Genomic DNA, 25,883 nt, shown 5'->3' with positions numbered 1-25,883 from the left:
ACAGAGCAGCAAGGAGAGCAACGCAATGAAGTCTCCAAGGAATCCTGAATATAGACTTCAGACTCAGAGGGCAGGGCTTGGCACCTCTTCAGACTCAATCATAAAACATACATAAGGGTCAGCAAGACCTGGAACTATTTATAGCCCCCCCTTTTTTTCTTCTTCCTTTTTTTCATTTCTTTTTATATAAGATAGGCAAGATAAACAATCCCAAGGAGAAAACAACAGACCTGACGGTTCTGGAGGAACAGGAGAGAGGGGGAGGGGGAGGAAGGGGGAGGGGAAGCCAATCAACCCAGGAAGAAGGGATAAACAAGAGACCTAAAACAATGGCGAGGAGGGTATAGAACACCTGGTGGGGTTTGATGAAGTGCAAGGTAGCCAAGAGGAATTACTGAGAGCCAAATGAAGGTCGAACATGATAGTGGGACAGGAGGAAAGTAAAAGGAAATAGAGGAAAGAACTAAGAGGCAAAAGACATTTATAGAGCTATAAACATAGGCACGTATATATGTAAACCTAGTAATATATAACAATAGTGATATAGGTCTATGTACATATATTTGTATGTTAAGTATCAAGTAGCAAATGGACATTGGACATCTACTTAAGTTCTCCCTCAATGCAAGAACTCTTCGTTCTAATAACCTGGCATTCTGTGATACTCACTTTCCTGACATGATTGCTGAAGTCAAATAAGCAAATGTGATGAAGAACACTGATGGTGCCCAGCTACTAGAAGATGTAGAGTCTGAGGTTTTAAAGGCTTGAAGTTAATCGAGCAGCCAACTAGCACGGAAGCAGCAAAGCCACATGGAAGAAGCACACCAACCCGTGTGATCACGAGGTGTCGATGGGATCAGGTATCGGGCATCAGAAGACCCAAAACAAATAATCATATCGATGCAAACAAGTGGGATTGGAGTAGAGACCCAAAGCCCATCTGTAGACAATTGGGCATCCCCTCACAAAAGGGTCACAAGGAAGGGAAGAGCCAGCCAGAGCGCAGTATAAGCACAGAGGAAACACACAACCTTCCTCCAGTTCTTTCATGCCTCCTCCCCCACCATCATGACCCCAGTTCCACTTTACAAATCTGGCTAGACCGCAGCATGTACACTGGTACAGATAAGAGCTCTCGACACACGGAACCCAGGACAGCTAAATCCCTCCGGAACAATAATGGGAGAAGTGATACCATGAGGGTAGCGGGGAAGGCAGCGAGAGAAAGGGGAACCGATTGCAATGACTGATGTGCAATGTCCCCCCCAGGGGGAATGAACAACAGAAACGTAGGTGAAGAGAGACAGAGGACAGTGTAAGACATGAAAATTATAATAATTTATAATCTATCAAGGGGTCACAAGGGCAGGAGGGTGGGCAAAGGAGGGGAAAAAAGAGGAGCTGATACCAAGGGCTCAAGAAGAAAGAAAATGTTTTGAAAATGATGATGGAAACATATGTACATATGTGCTTGATATAATTGATGTATGTATTGTAGTAAGAGCTGTAAGAGCCCCCAATAAAAGGGTCTTTTAATAATAATAAATATTATAGCCCCAGAAATCCATAGGGAGCATAGGACAGTAGAAACTCTGTCCTGTAGGCGTCACTCTGAGTCAAAATAGAGTCGATGGTGGTGAATTTGGTATTAGTTTTGGGTTAAGGAGGAGACTCGGCAGTGCGGTGGTTAAGCACTAAGCTGCTACCTGTGGGAGTAAGATAAGCTTCTGCAAGGATCACAGCTTGAACAACTCACCAGGCAGGTCTAGTCTACCCTATAGGGTCCCTATACACCGGCATCAACGCAACAGCTTTCACCTACTGCTGGAAGCCATCAGGTTCCCTGAGTGACACAAAGAGTAATGAGCTTGCCTGACAATTAAAAGGTTGGAGGTTCAGGTCCATCCAGAGGCACCTGGATTTATATACTTCAAAAATGCCAGCCCCAGACACCATGTGAAGGGCAGCTTCCCTCTGACACTTGAGGTCATCCTGAGTCAGAGTTGATTCAACAACTGGTTACTGGTTTGGTTTATGAGGGCATCACTGGGCAGTGGCAATGAAACAGTTAATGTACTTGGCTTCTAACCAAGAGATGAAAGGTTTCTGGTTCACCCCAAAGTGCCTCAGAAGAAAGGCCTGGAGATCTAGTTCAACAATAAATAGTTATGGAGAACCCAACGGAGCACAATTCTAATCTGACATACCTTTGAGTCACGAGTCTTGACAGCAACTGGTTTGGTCTTGTAGGTTATGAACCCAAGGTTCTTCAGGGAAGCCTCGATGGCTTTCCTTTCCCATAGTCTAATTTCCCTCTTTCAGTCTTGCAACTAGCCTTTCCTCCTAGCAAACCCCGCCTCCCTGTCCCTACTCCCTTACACTTTAGCTAAAAGAAAGCCCAATTGTAGTAATTTCGGAGAACTGTTGCTTTGTTGTTTAGACACAATTAGCCACTTAGGCTATTTGGCTCAGTTCTCATCACCACAATAATAATGCTGTAGATTATTAGATATAGTCAGAAACACATCCGTTCCTTTCCTGGCTTTTCGGAGTTCAACCAACACCTAGAGTTGCTTCCTAACTTTCTCCCATCACAGAAAATGTAGAAAATAGAAGGGAGGTGGCTGACCAACTCTGGGAGGGGGTGGTCCAAGCACCCGGAGGCACCACCTAGGCACCACAGAGCTTGGCACAGCTTTGACCCGTTTTCAGCACTCCAGTGGTTAGGACATACCGCAGATCGGATCGTGCCTTCTAAAGAAGCAAATGCCAAGCCTAACCATTTATACACTTCATGGAAGTTCTTCTAGGTAATGACGACATGTTCACTATCTCTGGCACCCTAATTTTCTAGACCTTTAAGGCTTCCTATGAAAATAATCTGAAGAAATTTCCGAGAACAGATGAGAATTCCTGTTTATTAATGCTCATCAATTAAGACAATTACTTTGGTCAGCTCAGGATTTTAAAGAAGAATTTTTCTAAAATGTTCTTTTTCATGAAGGAACTGTTTGTATATTAAAACCATTAAAGACCACAGTCAATGAGAGAAATGAACTTTTACTAAAGACAGGCAAGCTATTCCTGAGTAGAGCTTGATATTGTGGAAGTTGTAATGTGAAATTGATATTTCCCTTCTTTTATCAGAATCAGTATCTTCTAGCTCTATAGCGGCACTTTTTAAGTTAAGTGGTTAAATGAAGTGATCTGTGTGTGTATGGAACCAGACATAGTGATACATCCTTCCAACAACTTAAATCAATAAAAACCACAGAAAAATATAAGTAATTTGTTTAGAGGTTATTGTTTTCTAGAAAGTTTTGTCAGCAAACCCAAACTTCAGGCTTCTGAATCAGAATTTTGCAAATCAAAGTGCTCCCTGGGCGTAAATCCATCATTACTTGATTTTTTGAAAAATTTCTCAAGAAGGGTCTTTAAGGGGATAACTAATAATTTATAAATTATCAAGGGTTCAGGAGGAGGGGGCAGCGGGGAGGGAGGGGAAAAATGAGGAGCTGACACCAAGGGCTCAAGTGGAAAGCAGGTGTGAGAATGATGAAGACAACATATGTACTAATGTGCTGGACACAAATGATGTATGTACAGATTGTGATGAGTTGTATGAGCCCCTAATAAAATGATTAAAAAAATTTAAAGTTTTTTCTTATAATGTTCTCTTAAAGAATGTATTTATAATATTACCCAGTTTGTTAAGCCAATAAAACAAAACAAAACCCAAATTAGAGAAGTAAGGTAAATATCACGGACTAAAACCCCAAAATACCCTTAAAATATGCAAACTTTTGTAAACGATGGGGAGAATTCATGAATGATTCAGAAGACTGTTCTAATCGCTCGACCCTAGGCGACCTGCTGGCTCCATCCACACGGTGGCATGACTGTCATAAGAAATATACTCAACAGAGCAGAGGTAACCCGCCGGGGCTGTGCATTCTAATTGTCCAGGGAGCCTTCAATGACTCCCTTTGGCCTGGCTACATTTCAGATCATTTAAACCAGTCTCTTGCGGGGTGGGACCTGGGAATCAGTGTTTTGCAAGCTCCCCAAGTGTTTCCAGCATGTAGTCACGTCATTCTAATTGTCCAGGGAGCCTTCAATGACTCCCTTTGGCCTGGCTACATATCAGATCATTTAAACCAGTCTCTTGCGGGGTGGGACCTGGGAATCAGTGTTTTGCAAGCTCCCCAAGTGTTTCCAGCATGTAGTCACGTCAGAGAGCCACAGCTGTCCATGAACTTACATTGGTTTGCCAGATAATCCCTGTACAGTGAACCCTCGCCACTTCGCGCTTCGACTTCCGCGGCTTCACTCTATCGCGGTTTTTGCGTAACAGCGCATGCTCTGTCATTACTGCCACTGATTGGCTCATACTGTACACGCTTGATGCCATAAATAATATAATAAATAATAAATGATAATTGTAACGTCCAAAATGTTTTACTGTATTTTCCCTTTTTCATTTAATAAATTGGGTAATACGAGTGTAATGGTGACTAAAGGGTGTTTTTTCATGTCCTCTATGCTCTAACTACGAAAATATTTGATTTACAAATAAGGAATCCTACTTCGCGGAATTTCATTTATCATGGTAGGGTCTAGAACCGATTAACCGCGATAAATGAGGGTTCACTGTAGTCACTTAATTCACATTCAACTGAACTTCATCTTCCATTCAAACTACAAAGAATTACACATCTCTTCTTTATGTTCTTTACTTACTTGATGACCGTTACACTTTATGCCTGTTGGTGAGAGTAACAAACTTTTTAACTGTGCTCTTAAAAATACGTCAAAAGAGCATAAGTGATCCCATCTTATGGTATGATATGGTAAGTTTGAAAGATGCCTATTTGCATTTTGCCCATTACATTTACAAATGTGGGTTCTGTCTGATCACTTTAGCACAAGAGTTACAGGGCAAGGGCTTCCCCGTGGGAAACACCTTTAATTCCCTGAAGTAAAGATATGGGGAATGATTTAGTCAGCTGTCACTTGCATCTAGAGGGATAATGTCTATCACCAAGGAAACAGAGACTTCTCCCCAACAAAGAAATGTGCAGGCATCAAAGGTACTTTCATAACTTAAAAAAGAACTTAAAGCGTGATTTATAATTTAATATACATTTTTATTTAAGAGTTATATCATACTTGAGCTGATCCTCTATCCGTGGGCATTTAGGTTGTTTCCAACTTTTCACAAAAATAAAATGATGTCACAGACCTACAAATGTTAACATGAAAAATATTTGCTACCTAGCATTAAGGGGGAAATCAGTTTATAGAACAGCATGTAGAGTGCCCCCCATCTTTTCTTGTTTTCACAGTTTGCAAATGTTTACCAAAGCACTTGTCTTAGCGCACTCTTAGTATGTAAAAATACAACCATCTCTCCACCATAGCTGTGCACACAAGAGACTAGATTATTCCTGTGTGCACAACAAATACTTGCTGAGTGAAACAGAATACACTGCATTTCAAGAATGTGCAAGATAATGATTTAAGTGCCTAATTTGTGAGAAAATGTGTTTTGTTCCCCATTGATCTAAACTTCCAATTAGATAATAGACAGGCAGGGGTTATTAGGGGAACAGGATTGGACACAGATGTTGTGGGATTGAAAGGTAGGATTTCCATTGTATAGTCTTATTATGTTTAGTAAAGGCAGAATCCCACTTCTAAAGGAATGGAATGGGAACTAAATAACTGAACACTTTAAAAAAGAAGACAAAAGTTGCACAAGATATCATAAAGAATTCCCTAAGAAGAGGGAGCATTTAACACCTCAACAAGAAAAAGATTAATAGCCCAATTAAAAAATGGGCAGAGCACATGAACAGACATGACAATTCACCAAAGGAGACATTTGAGTGACCAACAAATATATGCAGAAATGCTGACAATCATTAGCCAATCGGGAGATGCAAATCAAAATGATAAATACCACCTCACCCCACCATTAATAATGAAGGTCACAAAAATCCGAAAACAGCAAATGCTGGCAAGAGGGTAGAGAGACTGGAATCCTCATACACTGCTGGTTGGCCTATACACGGTACAACCACTGTGGAACGCGGTCTGGCTCTTCTTCAAAAAGATGGGAATGGAAATCCCATGCGACCCAGCGATCCCCGACTTGATAATTCTTCTAACGAAATAAGAACTGCAGCACGCATAGACACATGCACACTCATATTCACTGCAACACGACTCACAGCAGTGAGATGAAAACAATCCGAATATCCAGCCGCGGAAGAATGGGTTCATACACTTCAGCACACACGCACAGTTGAAGGCTAGGCAGTGACAAAGAAAAAAAATAAGTCTGCAAAATACCTCATCTCATGCACGAACCTGGAGCACACATGCTGAGTGAAATCAGTCAATCATAAAAGGGAAAATATTGTAGGAGACCACTATAAGACGTCAATCAAGAAAAAACTATTTCACACGGAAAGAAAAATACTTTGACTGTTATTAGGGGCGGAAGAGGAACCCTGGTGGCATAGTGGGTTACATGTTGTGCTGCTAACCTCCAGGTCAGTGGTTCAAAATCCACAGGAGAAAGACGAGGCTTTCTACACCCATAAAGATGGAAGCTCTGGGAAGCCCAGGGGAAGGTCTACTCTGTCTTGTAGGGACTCGATGGCAGTGAGTCTGGCTTTTTGAGAAGGGCGGGAGGTAAAGGGAGAGCGGGAAAATCACAGACTAGAGGGAGACAGGGGTTCGCCAAGGTTAAGGGGACAATGACATGCAATAAGAGGGAGCTTGGTAAACAATGATGGTCAGTCAAGGCAAGACTGCGAGAGTTGAAGTCAGCAGAGGCCAACACAAAAACAAATGAGTTGATACATTACCATTTACTGACGTCCATATTCTATGAATTTACTTATTTGGCATTGCAATAGACATAGGCCCCATCTACTGCTAAGCAAATACATATATGTGAGCTAAAACAGTATGTATTTTAAAAGATGAAGCCCATGAAATACCACATGCTTTTTTGATGAATCCAACCTGTATCATTAAACAAAAGACCCCAATAACATATTATTCAGTGATAAAAGGAACAAAACCCTGAAAAACATGTTTATCTTAAACACCACTTAAGTACTGTATATACTGGTGTATAAGCCGAGTTTTTCAGCACATTTTTAATGCAGCTTTTGTCGTAAAATTAGGTGCCTCAGCTGATATTCGGGTCGGCTTATACTTGACTAGATAGGTGCATGGCATTCAGGAAAAGGCAAAACTATAGATTTTTGCAGGATGCCAAATGGTTGCAGTGGTAGTAAAAGGCATAGCTGAATAGATGATTTATTTTAGAATAGTGAAACTATTTTGTTTGACGCAGTAGTGCTGAATACAAGGCATTACAGATTTATCAAAGCCTATAGAGCTTTACAGAACGGAAAGTACACTTTAGATAATGCAAATTTAAGAGAAATCATGTAGAAGACCAGGGAGTCCCAGGACAGAATGAAGAATGTGACAAAAGAACCTCCATTTTACAGATCTATGAAACAACTTCATGGAAGTGCATGGAAGAGTAAGGTGCTGACTTGGATAATCTTGGAAATGAGTGGAGTCTCTAACAACACATGCAAAAGGAATTGTACATAAGCACTGTGTTCTAATCTATACGCTTGCTTGCCACAGAGGCTCAAGTGAACAGTTATAAAACCATTTTCACAAACAGCAGAATTAAACAAATAAATGGATGGGATGAGCCAGTTTTCTCATTGTCAGATTTGGAAGTTACAAATAAACAAAAGGAGAGGGTTAGAATGATCCATGTGGCTTAGCACTGGAGATATGAGTATGAAATTATGTTTAGGTTAATATAGATACTGTTGATTCTATATATATGTATATATAAATACATGCACACACACAAACATATATACACGTTTAAACATGGACCCATACTCCTATATATGAGGGGGCTTCAAAAATTTATGGAAAAAAATCCATGATCTTTTCCTTCTATTTTTCCATGAACTTTTTGAAGGCCCTCATATATATTTCTTGTTCTGTCAGCCCTAGTAAAATAAAATACATCATATCACATGCAAGGGTCTTGGATTCCAATACCATTTCCAATAAAAGTAAGCAGGGCTTGTTGGAGAAATGGCTGACTCTAGAACTGACATGGATATATACAATATTAATCTGCAGCATCTTATAATACTAGTAAACAAAAGGGGAGATAAATTGCTTTTTAAAAATCCCAACATAACAATGACAGTATGTCAAATGGATCTATCCAAGGTATAAAGTAAGTATCCAGGAATCCATACATGATCGAATAAATCAATCAATACAGAGAAGAAACACATCTCCCATGCAAAAGAACTCCAAATAACTTATGTGGATACTCAGCCCTCAGAGAGACAGACCATTCTATTCCCTGCTCCTTTCTTGCTTCTTATTTGTGTGACTTCCTTACTACTATATGAAAAGGAAGAGAAAAAAATAAGAGTACCTTTGCATTAAAGAAGCCTGAAAAAAACCACCTAAAAAAGCCAGGTGGTCAAAGTTAACACCCACATCAATGTCCTGTTGATATGTGACCTTGATAAGATGTGAGTGAATGGCACTTTATACTTGTAGTCTTCCTCCTCAAAACACATGATCCCAAAGCCACCTTGGGGAAACATTAGACAATTTCCAATTGAGGAACATTCTACAAAATATTTGACTACAAGTTATTAGGATAATAGAAAACAAGGACACATTGAGAAACTGTAAAACCCATGAGGGAATTGAGGAGCGCCATATAATGAGGCAGATCCTGGACGGGATCAGGAAAAGGACATCATGGTAAAACTGAGGGAATCAAAATAAAGTATGGACTTCAGTCAATAATGATCAAGCATCAACTAATTTAACAACGGTGATATCCTGATGGCACAAGCACGCTAAAATTGAAGAGGACTTGAAGAAATTCCTGGTGGAATGATTACAGCCTTCAGTATGAACCTTAACATAAAAAAAAAAAGTCCTCACCAGTGGACCAGCATCATGACAAATGGAGAAAGGAGTGAAGTTGTCCGGGATTTCATTTTACTTAGATCAATAATCAACACCCATGGAAGCAACAGGTCAAGTGGGCGAACCCCCCGCAAAAGTATTAAAAAGCAGAGTGGTTACTTTAAGGACTCAGAAGAATTGATGCTTTTAAGCTATGGCGTCAGGCTGCCAGAAGAATAAGTACATCTGGCTTGGAAGAAGGATGGCCAGAATTTTGTCTCATAAATTTTGAAATATTATCACAGGGGATCAGTCTCCAGAAGAGGATAGCATGCTTGGTAACAGAGGGTCATTGCAAAAGACCTCCACATCTGGGGTCTTAAAAGTTTGAAGGTAAACAAGCGGCCATCTAGCTCAGAAGCAACAAAACCCCATGGAAGAAGCACACCAGCCTGTGCAATCACAAGGTGTCGAGAAGGGATCAGGTATAAGGCATCACCAGAAAAAAAAAATCTTACCATAGTGAATGATGGGGGGGGGAGTGTGGGGTGGAGACCCAAAGCCCATTAGTAGGCCACTGGAGATCCCTTTGCAGAGGGGTCTCGGGGAGGAGATGAGCCAGTCAGGGTGTGATGTAGCAACGATGAAAATTACAACTTTCCTCTAGTTCCTAAATGCTACCCCCACCTCCACCCCGCACTATCATGATCTGACTTCTACCTTGCATGTACACTGGTACAGATAGGAACTGGAAACACAGGGAATCCAGGGCAGATGATCCCTTCAGGACCAGGGGTGTGAGTGGTGATACTGAGAGAGTAGAGGGAGAGTGGGTTGGAGAGATGGAATCAATGACAAGGATTTACATGTGACCTCCTCCCTGGGGGACGGACAACAGAAAAGCGGGTGAAGGGAGACGTCAGACAGGGCAAGATATGACAAAATAATAATTTTTAAATTATCAAGGGCTTATGAGGGATGAGGGAGTGGGGAGGGAGGGGGAAAATGAGGACCTAATGCTGGGGGCTTAAGTGGAGAGCAAATGTTTTGAGAATGATGAGGGCAATGAATGTACAAATGTGCTTTACACAATTGATGTATGTATGGATTGTGATAAGAGTTGTATGAGCCCCTAATAAAACGATTAAAAAAAAAAAAAGAAAAAGACCTTCACTGAGATGGACTGACAGAGTGGCTGCAATCACGGGCTCAAGGAGCACAGCTGTGAACAGCACCGGGCGGTCCAGGGCTTCATTTTGTTGTACGTAGGGCCAACCTTACAGCAGCAGCAATGTATCAGGATTGATGCGTCAACTGGGACACCCACGTCCCATGCTGAAGTAAGGTGTTAACGAGAGAGGACACTGGGTGCACAGTATGCAGAAACTATCTGTACGGTCTCCACAATAATTCTGAAAATCTAAAACTAGTTTTATATTAAAAACTCCAAACAAATTACTTTGGTAATATAGACAAGTTAATGGGGCTACAAATTGAATTTGGTAAAAACAAAACCCTTTTCATTGTTGCTAGGGGCTGTCAATTTGGGCCCTGAATCTTGGCCACTGCATGCATAACATGCTCCAGCTATTGTGAGCCACAGGGTTTTCGTTTGGGAAATAGATCTACCAGCCTTTCTTCCTAGTCTGTCTTGGTCTGGAAGCTCTGCTGAAACCTGCTCAGCATCATAGCAGCATGCGAGTCTCCACAGGCAGTGAGGTGGTGACTGTCCCTCAGGAGCATTGCTCAGACATTGAACCTGGTCTTCTACATACAAACTGAGAGCTCTGACTGACAGACCACCGCGTGGGATCTGCAGCTTCAGTGATGGGGCAGCTTCAGTAAGAGCTCTTGAACTATTCATGCTTTTGTAACCTTGGAAGAAAAGAGGGGTCTCAGAAATTCCATGTGGTCATGGTACAATACCCTGACTCAATAAAAGATCTTTTGTGCCAATGTAAAGTCAAAGATGGGGAAATACCAACGCACGGACACCAGGCATGACACCCTTCCAAGCTGACTTTTCTGATCCCATGTTGTTGCAGGTGAGAAGCTACAGGTACCTGGGGAATGTAGAAGAGCCCCAGCAGGTTGGCCACGGCCGTGGAGATGCCCGAGCCCGTTGCTCCCACCACAGCGATCGTAGAGGGGATATGCTCCGAGCAATTGCAGAACTCGTCGAGGTTCAAAGAATCGATTTTATTCTGGGCAACAAAACTCAGGGTGGCCTCTAGGGCCTTAGAAACGGTGTTGCAGGTGTCAAAAATCCGGTAGCCAAGCGTCATGTTGGGAAGAAGGGCTGGGCTGCTGTTTATCTCCTCTATGGCAAAAATCATTGCTTGTAACCAGCGAAACCCTCGGAAATTATACCTGGAGGAGAGAGAAAGTGAAGAAAATGTGAGGTTTTCTGGTCATCCGCTTCAGCACAAGGCCTGAGCAAAGCTGGGTTTGACGACGGCTCTGTTAGTACTGAGTTTTGTGAAGCACTCTCTGCGTTTCAAATTCCCCTCTGCAAAATGGGGGAGACTCGTTCTACCACTGAGTGGCAGTGAGGATGAGGTAATTAGGTAAAAACCGCAGCACGGTGCCTCTCAGCCTTCTCAAAGTAACCCAAACTCACTTCCATCAAGTCGATTCTGACTCAGTCACCCAATGGGATAGGGCAGAATTGCCCCTGCAGGTAACCCTTTATAGGTATAGAAAGTCCAATCTTTCCCCCTTGGCATGGCTGATAGTTTCAAACTACTGACCTTGCTGTTACAGCCTCAATGCATTACCACTATGCCACCAGGCTGCACAGACTTGGGGAGCAATAATAAGAATCAAGATGATTATTAGTCATGTAATCAATCATTTGCATATGTGTCATGTGGCAAATAATTTGAAATGGCTGGGATTTTTTTGATCAGAGTTAATACATACATTTTCAACCAAAAAAATGCCTAGGAGAAGTAGAAATTAGACAGGATTTTAATATTGTGGGAAAACCAAAAACAACCTGTGATCTGTAGCCACAGATTGAAACTGACATTCTCGGATGTTAAGAGGAAAGAAAGTGACTTCCTTTTTGTAAATACGCAAATAGATAGATGCTCACGAAGGTTCTATATAAACAGTGGCGATTGGCTTTTGCTAGGTGGTAGAATAATACATTTTAAAATTGTGTGCTTTTGCTTATGTATATGAAGCTTTTAAAGATATAGACTCATGCATTGCTTTTCAAAGAAAAGAAGTACACACCAAGCAAATTAACAAAGAAAGATGGGATCCGTGGTAAAGGTCTCACGATCCCAGGAGCTGAGAGCAGAGTGAAGGCTCAACAGATGAGTCTACCAGTTCCCACAGGAGACAGGGTGACAACACAGCTGCTTCTCCCTGTCTATTGCAACACTCCTTACTTTAACTGAGTAGGTGAGACATACTATCTACAAGTGGCACTACTGTCTACTGAGTAGTGTCTTTCCCTATACCATTCTTGTTCTGAAAGGTTCTGATCTAAATTGTGTGTGGTGTTTCCTTTTTGTCAGTTCCTGTAATATTTCTTTGTTTGCTTATTTGAATTGCATGTTTTAAACTAGAAAGGTTATTAAGAGATATTGCAGAATTTTTCTTCACATAAAACATCTCTGCTATTAAACTGGCTCAACCATCTTTCTTTAATATAATTTTAAAGATGATTATTGAAGGGCAAACTTCTTGCTTGAATACACTACACATCCCCGCGCCCCCGCCCCCCCAGCAGTCCATGATAGTACAACAAAGAGGATATTTGTCCATATGGGTGTTGTGAAAGATCTGATGAATGTCAGTGAAATTCTGCATTCAGTTTTTCTGCATTCAAAAGAAATGTTAGCTCATTTGCCAGCTCCCATTAGACCATAAGTACAAATCCGTTTTTGGGGGGTGTGGCGGCCGGGGAGACACTGGTTTTCATTTTTATTTTCTGTCTATCACAAAGACCAATGGAAAGTGCTGGATCCTTTCTGGAAGTCACAAGACCCAGAGACAAATCCCCACCACCCACTCAGACAGTGAGTGAAGACTTGGGATGCGCACTAAAGTCGCTGATGCCCAGGTCAAAGGAGGTGATGCATGGAGCATTCCTCTTTGCAGGAGTCACATCCTAGGTAAAAGAGTTGTATTGGCTTCTGGATCGGTCATAATAAATTAGGGACCATCCAGAGGGAGGACAGCCAGATAGTGGGGAGGACAGCCAGATAGTGAGGAGTCCAGAGATCATGTCCTGAAAGAATTGTTGAGTGAATAAAATCTATGAGCATTTGGGAAAATAAAATATTTAAGGAAACGTGATAGTTATAATCAAAGAGGTGTCAAATGAGACACGCTTATTCTGGGCAGCTCCTGAATTCTACACAACGGTTAGTAACTCGTTTCAGATTTGTATGAAACTTCCTAATGGTGTCAGTTCTAAAACATTGTGGACAGCATTTTGGGGCATGTCTGCATCAACTTGCTTCCTCATTGCTCTCAAATTGATGCCAACTCAAAGGGACTCTATAGGACAGGGTAGAACTACTCCTCTGAATTTCCAAGACTGTAACTCTACACAAGAGTGGAACGCCACATCTTTCTCCCAAGGAACAGTGGTTTTGAACTGCTGACCTTGCGGTTAGAAGTTCAACTTGTAGCCACTATGCCACCAGGGTTCCCTTGCATCAAATCTAAGATCCTTAAAAAAATAATAAGCGTGAGGAAGCCAATACTCAGGTATTACTGACTATTGGGGCAGATAAGGTCAGTAAGGGTTTGATGATTCAGGCTTTCAAGAAGTATGATAAATTTCTTTCTAGGTTCTTAGTCTTCCACTAAGCAGCACACTGCCATAGGTAAATCATGTTGAGTCAGCTACCAAAGAGCAACATAAGTCATGGATTTTTCTACACAATATCCTTGACATTTTATTTTTGGAAAGGAATTTTTAAAAAGAAGAAAATAGAGTAAGCTTGACTACCAATCACCATTTTTGAAAGGAGAACCAACTTTGAAAAAAGCATTCCTGGGGTTGAGTGCAGCTCACTGCCCCGCCCCCCACCCCCAGTCATGGAGAAGAAAAAGGAAGAGAAGAGGAGAGGATCCACAGACCTAGCTGCTTCCCTTACCTGATACATTCCACGGACTCTGGTCTTGATTTTAGATCTTGGTCTTTGGCTGCTACTCCAAAATGAATCGGAAAGAGCCCCCCAAGGATAATATCCCCTTTCTTCTGGGCTCGCTGGTCAGGCCCATAGGCAGAAGGCTGCCAGGCAAAGGTTAAGAGGATCAAACAGCAGCTATAAAAAGCCATGGTCCTGTTTCCTCTCTGGTGGGATGAGGGACGAATGCTAGAGGCGTGGGAGCCCAAGAACTTCCCCCCTTGGTATAATTCAGTCTCTGTCGTGGGGGCACATATCTACAGAGAAATTTTTAACAGGATGGAGGCAGCGGTGTTTGAATCGCCATTGCTGCCTTCTCCACTGCAGATGAGTAATGTGGGTGATCCTTGAGTCTTTAGAATCCACATCCTGTAGAGACCGTCTGCGATGCTTGCTAAGAGAAAAGAGAAACAAATGAAGTCAACAAAATCTAAATCCCATCTTGTTCTGGTGGCTGCAACACAGAGAGGGGGATCAAGATAAAGTTGAGGGTCCGTGAAAAAGAGAGAAAAACCCTCAAGGAGATGGATTAACAAGGTAGCTGTAACACTGGGCTCAGACATAGCAACAACCATGCAGATGACGCAGAGCCATTTGTTTTACTCTGTTTGACACGGGGTCACTGTGAGTCCGAGCTGATCGCCAATTTATGTTTAATAACTCAGCCACATTTTGTTTCAGCTCATCCTTTGCAAACCCCTCAAAGTATCATCACCTACCCCACTTCCTGAGTTCCTAGTTTCCATTCCTCCTCCTTTCCTAACGTGCTGAACCTTGTTCTTGGCTAAGTGCTGCCTTTGACCATCTTAAGTGGATGCCTATTCTAGCATGGCTGAGTTCCATGACTGAGAGCAATAGTGTTGGGGGTGGGGGGTACCACCTTTGTCTGACCACTAAATCTGGTCTTTATGACTTTGAGTTCTGTTCCAAATTTTCTCTCCCACTCTGTCCAGGACCTTCTTCTTCTTCTCCTTTTTAATCATGTTATTGGGGGTCAATACAGCTCTTTTCACAATCCATCCATCCATCCATTGTGTCAAGCACATTTGTACATTTGTTGCCATCATCATTTTCAAAACATTTTCTTTCTACTTGAGCCCTTGGTATCAGCTTCTCATTTCCCTCCCCCACCTTCCTCATGAAACATTAATAGTTTATAAATTATTATTATTTTATTTTCATGTCTTACTCTGACCGATGTCTCCCTTCACCCGCTTTTCTGTTGTCCATCCCCCTGGGAGGGGGTTATATGTAGATCATTGTGATCGGTTCCCCCTTTCTTTCCCCTCCTTCCCCTTCTCCTCCTGGTATGGATACTCTCAATATTGGTCCTGGGGGGTTTATCTGTGCCCAGGACCTTCTAATGTGATCCTTTTGAGGGCAGTTGGTAGTGATACCTGGGCACTCTCTAATTCTTTATGTCTCAGGGCTACGGAGGCTGATGCTCTCCTGGTCCATTAGATCATTGGTCTGATTGTTTCCATACGTTTTTGATTTTCACCATCTTACCTCTGGACAGGGAGAAACCAATAGTTAAACCTTATGTGGCCACTCAGGAGCTTTTAAGACCCAATCACTACTCATCAAAGTAGGATGCCGAAGATTGTCTCTGTGAACTATGTTATGCCAATTGAACTTGGAGTCACCTGACATTATGATCCTGATCTCCAAGGCCAAGTGACTTATTCCTTCAGGATGTTTGGTTATGTCTAAGTAGTTTTCATAACTTTGCACTTTGAATGCTCCACCAAAGGTAAACATATACAAACATTCATATGTATACATATGTATATATATGCATATATATGTATATTTGTGAGTATACTCCCACTTTCCCTCCCAAACCTGTTCAGCCTGCATGTCTATCTAGCAATCTATTGATGGAGCATGGCTAGTTATTGCAAGGCTGTGAATGTAACAGTATTTGCTTCTGTTGCCTTTAACTCCTGCACCTCCCAAATGTCTTGCCTGAATCAATTTCACCAACCTTCCCTTTGTTATTTATTGTCAACCCCTTTACTCAGGCTAATCTTTGTCCAAGTGTTTCAAAAAATGTGAGATACTATACTACTCCCTGGGGTGCTGGTCCAATGGGGGTGGGGTGGGGTGCTGCAAAAGCAGATACTTAAATGATAAAATTTATATTTATAATTTATAATATAATATAAATTATATAAACCGTATTATGAGCTTTAGTATAAAAGTTTTAATTGCCATGGTTGGGTGGGTTTGTTTTTATTTCTGAAAAGGAGGTGACTGCTCAAATAAGTCTGAGAACCTGTGCTCTAGCCTGTGACTTTCCCCCTGTCCCTAACCATCAAAGTATGTTTCTTTCAGTGTAAAAGCATTTTTCTTGACTTTTCATGATAATGGTCCGTTTGTGATTGACCTAATGACCTCCCAGTTTGTCTATGTCATGAGGTATTCAACAGAACACGGTTATCCTTTAACATTGTGTAGCCTTCCATTGTGTGTTTGGACCAAAGCTTAGTTATCCATTCCTCCCCTGATAGGCATTTAGGTTGTTTACATGTTTTTGCTCTTGTGAATGGTGCTGAGATGAACACAGGTGCATGTAAGTATATATTTATGTAGCAGCTTAATTTTTCTAGGGCAGGGGACAGCCAATTGCGGCTCGAGAGCCATATGCTGCTCTTTCAGTACATACAGGTGGCTTGGAGGTAAAGTTTTAAAAAAATTTAAGGGATATTAATCAGATCATACTGATTCCATTTGTTTGTAAATACATATTTATGGCTCTCAAATAATTTTTGAATTGTTGTGAGGGACAGGATTGGCTTTTCTATCTCAAAAGTTTGCTGAGCCCTGCTCTAGGATGTATGCCAAGTAAAGGTGTGGCTGGTCACATGGCATGTCTATTCCCAACATGGGAAGCAGCACCATGTTGCTTTCTACAGTGGTTACATTATTTTCCAGCCTCAGCACAAGTATTGAGGGTTTCAGTTGCTCTGGACCTTTGCCAGCAGGTGCTGTTTGCTGTACTGAACTTTGCTAGTAATGCTGGTGCAAGAAGTTATTTCATTAGTGTTTTGATTTGCATCTCTCAAGTGGCTAGTGAGCTTGAACATTTTTTCATATATTTGTTGGCAGCATGAAGGTCTTCTTCGGGGACATGTCTGTTCATATTCTTGGTCCACTTTTTCTTCTTCTCCAAAACCTTTTTATTGGGAGCTAATACAGTTATCATATCATGCCATAGTTCAATCACATCAAGCAATATTGTACAATTGTGACCACAGTCAGTTAAAACACTTTATCTTCCTTCCTGAATGCCTTGATATCATCTTCTCCCAGCCTCCCCCACTGTGTCCCCCAGGGGTCCTTATTCTACTTGCTATCTCTCTGGGTTCATCAATCCTGGGTTTCATATACCAAAAAACATATAACAAAAATCCAAGAGGGCTATGCCAAATGACAAAATACATCAGAGCTAAACTCCAATATGAAGAAAATGAAAAAAGTCCCACAGATATGTTGAAAATTGATGAGTTTTTGAAAGAAAACTTCCCTAACACTATGAAAGATGAGAAGATATGCATTTAAGAAGCTACATAAACCCCTAAACAGGATAGACTTTCCAAAATAAAATCACCATTCCATATCAGCATCGAACTTGGCAAAACCAAAGACAAGGAAAGAATCCTGAAAGCAGCTCATGGAAAATGATGTTACCCCAAAAGGAGAAACAATAAGACTAAGAGCTGATTTTTGAGGAGAAACCATGCGGGCAAGAAGGCAAAGGGATAAATATATAAAACCCTGAAGGAAAAAAATGCTAGCCAAAATCATATACCCAGCAAAACTGTCCCTAAAATATGATGGTGAAATCAGGGCATTTCCAAATAAATAGAAATTAAGACCATTTATAAAAACTAGACCAATCTTAGAAGAAATACTGAAGAGAGTTCTTTGGACAGAGAACCAACAGCAGTAGACAACAACCAGATATTAATATACATGACAACAACAACATCTATAAATCAACCTACATATAGAAATATCCAAAGTTGAAAAAGCCTACAAATCTGAAAACAAGGAACTGGAGAACAACAAACTGTGTCCATTTGAAGAAGAATGAAACAGGACCCCATATGTCTCACTATCCTGTTTGGGGTTTATGTAGCTTCTTAAATGCATATCTTCTCATCTTTCATAGCGTTAGGGAAGTTTTCTTTCAAAAAATCTTCATCAATATTCTTTGCAATTTTAATTGTTTCATCATCCTGTTCTGGAATTCTGATTAAACATAATTTTTTCCCCCTCCAAATGGGGTTCCATTTAACTCTTTGGCTTTCTCCTGAAATTTTTGTTTTGCTTCTAACTGTTCCTCTAGAAGATTATTGAGAAATTTGTCTTCACCCTCACTAATTCTGCCTTCTATTAATTCAATCCACTTTGTTCTTTCAATGCATTATGTTTGAAATCTTAGTATTGATTTTCTGGATTTCTATTTGAAGTTTTTCTGTGGCGTCTGATTTTTCTTGCCTTTTTTTTTTTTTAGGTTATTTTGTTCTTGTAGTGTTTTCTTGGAACTTTTCTCATTTTTTCCTATGTATTTGGGGCACAGGTGTGGAGTTAAACCTGGCTATGAATCCTAGCCCTACTATATCCTCACTATGACTCTGGGCCAGTTCAACCTCTCAGATCTCAATACAATAACAGATGGAGAGCTATTAACACAGTGCAACTAGTAGTCTCACAGAAAGTGATAGCTATGATGATTATCTTTCCAACCTTACTTTTGTGTCTACATTTTGAGCTCTGTATTCCAGTTAAATTGAAATTACATCAGTTCTACAAGTACAAGAGACGTTGCTAAACCCCAAGGCCCTGTGCATGCCATTTTCCTTCCTTGGAAACCATTCCCGTCTAGCATCTACTTATTCTTAAGCTTTGAGACACCAGTCCTGTGGGGGCATGGTTTGGTGAACTTGTGTAATGAAGAAAGGAATTCATTCAAAGGGCAGATACAGCCTTTTACCAATGTTCACAGTGTGGAAAGTGGAGCACAGGCTGGCTTTCCCCTCCTGCTCATGCCTTAGTTGTGTGCTGGCAACTTACAGGACTCTTCAAGGAGGATCTTTCTCTGAACCTTCAAGCAAAGTCCACTTGCTTCTAGTCTCCTACATCTTGGATCTTGAATTTTTCTTCTTGGAAGGTTCATCACACTTTATCATGGTGATGCTTGCAAGTGCAAAAATCTGATTCCACAGCCAAATCTCTTAACCCATGTGATGTGCCCTTTAGCAGTCCCATATGGTCCTCTAACAGCCATTCTAGCTGAGTGAGGTGAGTCACCTGGAAGGAGCAGCCCAGCAGACTTTTTTTTTTTTTAGCCCAGCAGACTTTTAACATGCATGTAATTACCCTAAAAATCACCTGCTAAGTATGCTTTCTGAACATCCATGACCGTTCCAGTTTTCTGACTCCAGTCCTAGTTTTAAGTTTTTGGCTTCATTCCTTGGGCACTGGTCATGCATTCATTCATACATTTAATGAGCTCATGTGCTGAAGTCTGGGAGACAAACACTGACAGTCTCATGCATTCGGGAGCTCCCAGTTCAGTGAGGCAGGGGCATGAGTAGAGGGGTCACACCAGACCTCAGCATTCAGAAATGAAAAAAAAAAGTAGTCTTGCTACCCATGACTAAACTCAACTTTGCCCCTCAGCACTTACCACAGTGATAAAATAATAATGCTGAATGAATGTTTGTTAAAAGAATAAATTAAGAAAGAAAGTACTTTGGAAGGGGACAGAACCTAGCATTTATTGAACCATTGTGCTATGTTTTCAATATCCAATATATTTTCATCTTCATAGCAACTTTATAAAAATCGAATAACCCCCTGCCCTCATGTAAATTCTTACTCATAGTGATATTACAGAACAGAGTAGAACTACCTCAGACAGTTTCCAAGGCTGCAATCTTTATAGAAACAGATGGCTTCATCTTTCTTCTTCAGAGTGGCTGGGGGGTTTGAACTGCTGATCTTTCAGTTAGCAGGCAAGTGCTTTAACCAATGTGCAATGAGGACCCCTAGCTTTTGGAAAGAGGGTAATAATTTCACTTTCTAGAAGAGGGAATAGATTGTTTATATACTCAGTTTACTGATAGGAGAAAGTCTGGGCACTTGGATTTAGAAAGCTTTAAGACCCTGGGACTTTAAGAAGTGCTATGTACTAAATTAGGAGTGAGAACATTAAAAGAGGCTAGAGTAAGTCACTAAGACCTGTGAAAGATTAACTAGTTGGAGATATTTATTAACTTCATTAGTCCACTCAAACAGAAAAGTCATGGTGAGAAGTACTGGATGAAGGAGAGATTGCAGGCGAATTTGTAGCAGTTAATGAGATCATTCTCCACACTGCCCCTGTTAGCTCCATTACCAGGCTCTAATTTGCTTTCAAGGTTTATAGTCATTCTAGATCCTCCTTCTTCTTTCCCTATAGCATTCGAATAAATTTGTCCTTTTGATTCTCCTGCCCACTCCAGCCCCCCTGTAAGACAGGGATACCCAAAGCAATACGAGGTGTGATCTTAGCACTTTGGCAACTGCAGTTCTTCAGCGTGACTCTAGCTTGAAATAATTAGGATACAAAGGATCTTGAACGATTATTTCCAACACATCAGTTTCGTGGACTGGAATCAGTGGGTATAGAAGTGACGCCGACTCAGGGCCACCCTGTAGGTGCCCATGTAGAACTGTGCTGCTCCACAGGAGTTTCCATGTCTGCATTTTGGCTAGTAGATGGCCTTTCTTCCAAGGCACCTCTGGGTAGACTCAAGCCTCCAACCTCGTGGTGAACAGCTAAGTGCAGTAAGCATTTGTATCACCCACAGACTCTTAAGAGTGATTGCTAATTGTACCCCACCCCTCATGTCTGAACTCTTTTTCTTTCACAGTAAAATGGTTTTGAGCTGGACATATGTTTGTCCAAAACAAACACTACTTTCCTCAACTTCTCTTAGGTTGTGTAGTCACATGACTGAGTTCCAAACAACAGGACGTTTGTTGGACTGCTCTGTGGCGGCTTCCAGAACACTTTGCCCCTCCATCCGCTTTCCTCCATTCTGGGGTTGGAGGTGCTGCTGGCGCCGTTCTTGGAACATGAGCACAAATGCCGCAACCTAGGGAACAATGAACGGTGGCCTGGTGGCACACTGCTTATGTATAGGTGGCGAACTGCAAGGTCAGAAGTTTGAAACCACCAGCCACTCCACAGGAGAAAGATGAGACTTTCTACTCCCATGACGTCACAGTCTCAGAAACGCGCAAGAGCAGAGCTACCTGTCCCACAGGGTTGCTACGATTCAGCATCAAATTGATGGCAGTGAGTGAGGGAATCATGACGTCACGAGCCGAGAAGAATTGAGTTCCTCAGGACGTCATAGAACGGGACCTCAATATCAACCAGACTATCCCTGACATTTTAAATAAGCTTTATGCTTAAGCCATTGTTTTCATTTATTTATCTTAATGTAGCTAGGGGTAACTTCAATATTTAACAGCTATATGGGGAATTTTTAAAAGTTCATAAATTAAAATGGAATGAAAAGAAAATGAAACCTCATCACATCTAACAAGGAAACTCTAAATTTTGAGTCAAAAATAAACTCATTTGCTCTTGAGAAAAAAAAAAATTGTGTGTGTGTGTGTGTGTGTGTGTGTGTGTGTGTGTGTGGTGTGTATGAAATGCAAGCTGGAGCTGATGTTTGTTCTTTTTCTCACTGTCAGGTGTATCCTGGAAGAAGAAATGACCTATGGGCCAGTTCGTTTTGTGTTTAGAAGGTCCTTGATATTATGTTTCGGTATTGACAGATGATGGTCCTTTTAAGTTCCTTTTGCAGGAGATGTTGGTTAGTAGATGGTGTTAACCAGTCTACCGGTTCCATTGGTTCATGCATTTATTGAGTTTCTATTTGAATTAGGCAGAGTGTAAAGCACAAGGGAAAGATAATTGAAATCTTCTCCTTCAAAGGTGCTCATGGCTTAAAAGGGACCACCATAAAAACAGAAAAGTATTCTAGTTCGTGCTATAAATAGTGTTGAGGGTGCATTGAGGGAGGAGTGACATTCTCTGTCTGATGATTGCCAGAGAGAGAGGTAAGTCAAGGTCAGGACTGGAAGTCTCCTGAGGGCAGGGCCTGTCTCCTTTTCCTCACCACTGTAGTCTAGCACTAAGCAGTGTCTGGAATTTAGTAGCTGCTGCATAAATATTTGTCGAATGAATGAATTTGGCTAGTAGAATACAGGGACTAGTGGGCTAGATCCAGGACAGAGAAGCCACTCCTTCCTCCCTCCCCAGAGATGGAAGGTTCCTGATGGCAGGGAGGGATAAAATCATGATCACAGATGCATCCCTAGTGTTGAACAAGGCTCCTGGAACTTGATGCTAAATACATATCTGTTCAACTTGCATTTGTCTAAAAATCAGTCACATCCAGGGTCCAGAGTCAAGGACAAGTTAACAGGGGACAGATAGGCAAGGTTAGGGTCAACACGGTGGCATTTTGGTTCTCATCATAATGAAAGTTTGTCCCACTCAATGTTTCTGGAAACTGGGGGACTATAGAGCAGAAAGATGGCACAGACTTCTTCCCCTGACACACTCGGTCAGTTTAAAGCGCAACAAGCTCAAAAGCCACCATTTCTCAATTTCTAGGTTGAAAGGTCACAGGAATAAAAATTCTAGATTACCTAACTCCAAGAGAGATTGTTTATCTTCATAAGGTGAGTCCAGCGATTTACCTCTGGCTTATTGAACCATACATGGCTCTTGGCCTCTTTTAGTACACTGATGATAAAGACTACTAACAACAGGGTTATGCTATGGGTTGAATTGTACCCGTCCCCCTCAGCCAAAGGTATGATGAAATCCTAACCCCTGTGCCTGTGAATGTGACCTTGGTTGGACATTTCTTCTGTTATCAGTTGGATCAAACAAGGTCATATTGGAGGAGACTCCTAGTCCTAATTCATCTGCCTTACAAAAAGGAAAGTGATAGGGGGAGTGAGACACTGTGTGACCATGGTGGCAGATGCACAGAAAAGCAGCAAGGGAATGCCAAGTTTCTGTCCAGAAACTAGCACAGAGGCCCACAGAAGCTATGGACTCAGCCAAGAAGACCCCGACTTGGATGTCTAACTTCCAGAACTGTGAGAAATAAACTTCTTCTCTCTAAAGCCACTTACTTTGTGGCATTTTGGGAACTGTGACAGGTTGGAGAATCACTACTGCAGAAAGGCGAGACGTGCATTTTCATGGGGGGCGAGCCTGCGAAAGTTCAACCAATAATCACAAAACCCGAGTACCTGCTCTGGTTACAGCTTTCTTTGCCTCTTGCTGAGGGCACCTTGAACAATACGGGTCACTATACATACCAGGTACACATTTGATGAAGAATTCAGGCACCTTATCTGTCATCACCAATGGGACCATACCCTGATTCCACTCCTTCTATATTAATGCAAGGGACATCTTGTTTCACAATGAGGGCCCTCTTTCAGCAAGGGGAAGCACACACACAGGGCTGGGTCACACTCGACTGCCACCCTCAAGCATCGCTTGCCGTCTGCCCGCTGGCCAGCTGCACAGGTTGTGGCCCTCCATTTCCCTGACGACAGGTGTGACTTTTGGAGAGTCCATGCCTCATTTAGCCCTGGTAATGGCTTAATTGAGTTGGAAAAATGCAAGGGCAGGAGCGTGATAAAAGCCAGCTGAGCTGCGTTCCTGTTAGTCATTGGAAAAAGCTAGCAGGAAAGGGAGGGCGAAGGATGAACAATAGCGGGGAGTCGCTGCACCTGGCGCCAAGTAAAGTGGGGAGACAGAAGGCTAGACAAAGCTAACACAGGAGGCAAAATAGAAAAGGGAGATACCATGTGTTAGTGCTGCCTGATGAACGTCTGGAGGCAGTGATGGTCCCCTGGTAGAAGTCTCACTTCCCATGCAGGACACCTGGGGTCCATTCCCAGCAATGCATTTCATGCACAGCCAACACCCACCTGGCAGCAGAACCTTGCCGAAAGCTGTGATGCTGAATGGGGCCAGTGGAGATTTCAGGCTAAAACAGACCAGGGAGAAAGACCTGGTGATCTGATTCTGAAAATCGATCAAGGAAGCCCCATGGATCACAATGAAACACTGTCCTACCCTCAGCTGATGACGGGGATGGTGTAGGGCTGGGGAGCACTTTGTTCAGGGGTCATAATTACCATGGCCAACTCAATAACAGTAACGAGCTCCTTAAGAACAAGGGTCTTATGCGCCATGTTCATGGTTGAGTGAACGAATAAATATTATATGTTGTGCCATGACCTGATCGAGCTGTGTTACAAGGTTATGAGGCTATTTCCAGGAGAGGAAAGAGAGAAAGTGGGAGTGGAGGGTGGTGAAAAGCCATGGTTAAAAAATGACAGGAAGCATTCTTTCTGGGCTTCAGCATATTTTGAGTTGAAAATGTGTGCTGGCCCCGAGCTTCGCCAGCGCCGGTGCCTGGTGTTATACGTGGTGTGCTGCTGACACACAGGCATGTCTCAAGGGATCTTTTCCATGGAAACATGTCCCTTCATGCATGAAGTAAGCTTTGCCGATGACTGTGGAGAAACCAACAGGGTTAGGGAGCCTGTTCAGGTGAAAAGTGAAGATAGATCAACTATGGTTTATTTTTCAATCAAGAGAAATGCCAGAACCTTGAAGAGCTACAGAAAGAAATGGTTCTGCAGAATCATGACCTGGTATTGTCTTTCGAAATTGTGAGGAAACTACTTACCCAGGATGGAGTTTTCTAGACTGGTATTCCAAGGCCTTAACAAATGTGCCACTAAAGAGTAGTGGGGGTAAAATGAGTTGAGGACATAAGGTGAGCTCCATGTTCCTCTGATAGGCACCAAGAGTCCCGCAATAAGGACAGTTGTTGATCATTGGTTAGCCCCAGGTATTCCCAAATTTATGGTAGCCCACGACACTTTTGCTGCAAGCTACACACCACAGAGCTGTGGAAGTGTGGACCCAGTGGAAAGCACAGTCCTCAACCTGAGCCAGTCTCTCACGATGCACAACCCGTCTCTCTCAAGGCACTTTTTAACACAACGTCATTACATCAGCAGCCCCCACTTTACAATGCACTCTGATAGCAAGGCTGCTCACATCCCTGGTCTCTGGTCAGAAGAGATTCCCCAGAGGTTCCGTTTGATTTCCCTTTGGACTCCTTTGTACTGTGGTCCAGTGTGTAATAGTCTCTGCTTTCTTTTTGACTGAGGGTTTCTTCGGTTTTATTTTGTTATTGTTGTTGGGTTTTTGTTTGCATTTAGAATGTTTTCCTGTGTATGACATCCAGGATAGGTAAATCTATAGAGACAATACTGGATTAGTAACTTCCTCGGGGGCATGGCAAGGGAGGTAAGCGGGAAATGTGAAGCACCAGAAAGAAGAAAATGTTCTATAATTGACTGTGGTAATGATTGGACTATTCTTTAAAAGATTACCATATCTACCCCTACTCGATCACTGAGGACATATGGAGTGCATTAGCAAAAGTGGGGAAGAAAGCAGATGGTGCCCGGCTATCAAATGATACAGCATCTGGGGTCTTACTGGCTTGAAGACAAACAGACGGTCATCTAGCTAAGAAATAACAAAACCCACAAGGAAGAAGCACACCAGCCTACCCCAACACGAATGCTGAAGACAAAGTGGGTACATAAGCAAATGCG

The 25,883-nt window shown here is 42.0% G+C and overlaps 1 protein-coding gene across 1 annotated transcript in view; it reads right to left on the bottom strand.

The window, feature by feature from the left end:
• Positions 1 to 25,883, bottom strand: part of CASR (calcium sensing receptor) — a 127,942-nt gene that overhangs the window by 29,432 nt on the left and 72,627 nt on the right. Inside the window, exons 2-3 of the mRNA XM_004712227.3 lie at positions 14,115 to 14,541; positions 11,058 to 11,364 (exon numbers count right to left, since the gene is read on the bottom strand). Coding sequence (XP_004712284.1) covers positions 11,058 to 11,364; positions 14,115 to 14,299 — 492 coding nt within the window. The 5' untranslated portion in view covers positions 14,300 to 14,541. The remainder of the gene's footprint in view (positions 1 to 11,057; positions 11,365 to 14,114; positions 14,542 to 25,883) is intronic.

This window comes from Echinops telfairi, unplaced genomic scaffold (assembly GCF_000313985.2).
Source record: "Echinops telfairi isolate 266 unplaced genomic scaffold, ASM31398v2 ScPeMD7_17;HRSCAF=63, whole genome shotgun sequence".
In the NCBI taxonomy this organism is placed as follows: domain Eukaryota; kingdom Metazoa; phylum Chordata; class Mammalia; order Afrosoricida; family Tenrecidae; genus Echinops; species Echinops telfairi.
Note: the sequence above shows the minus strand (reverse complement) of the source record. Positions and strands in the feature narration are given on the sequence as shown.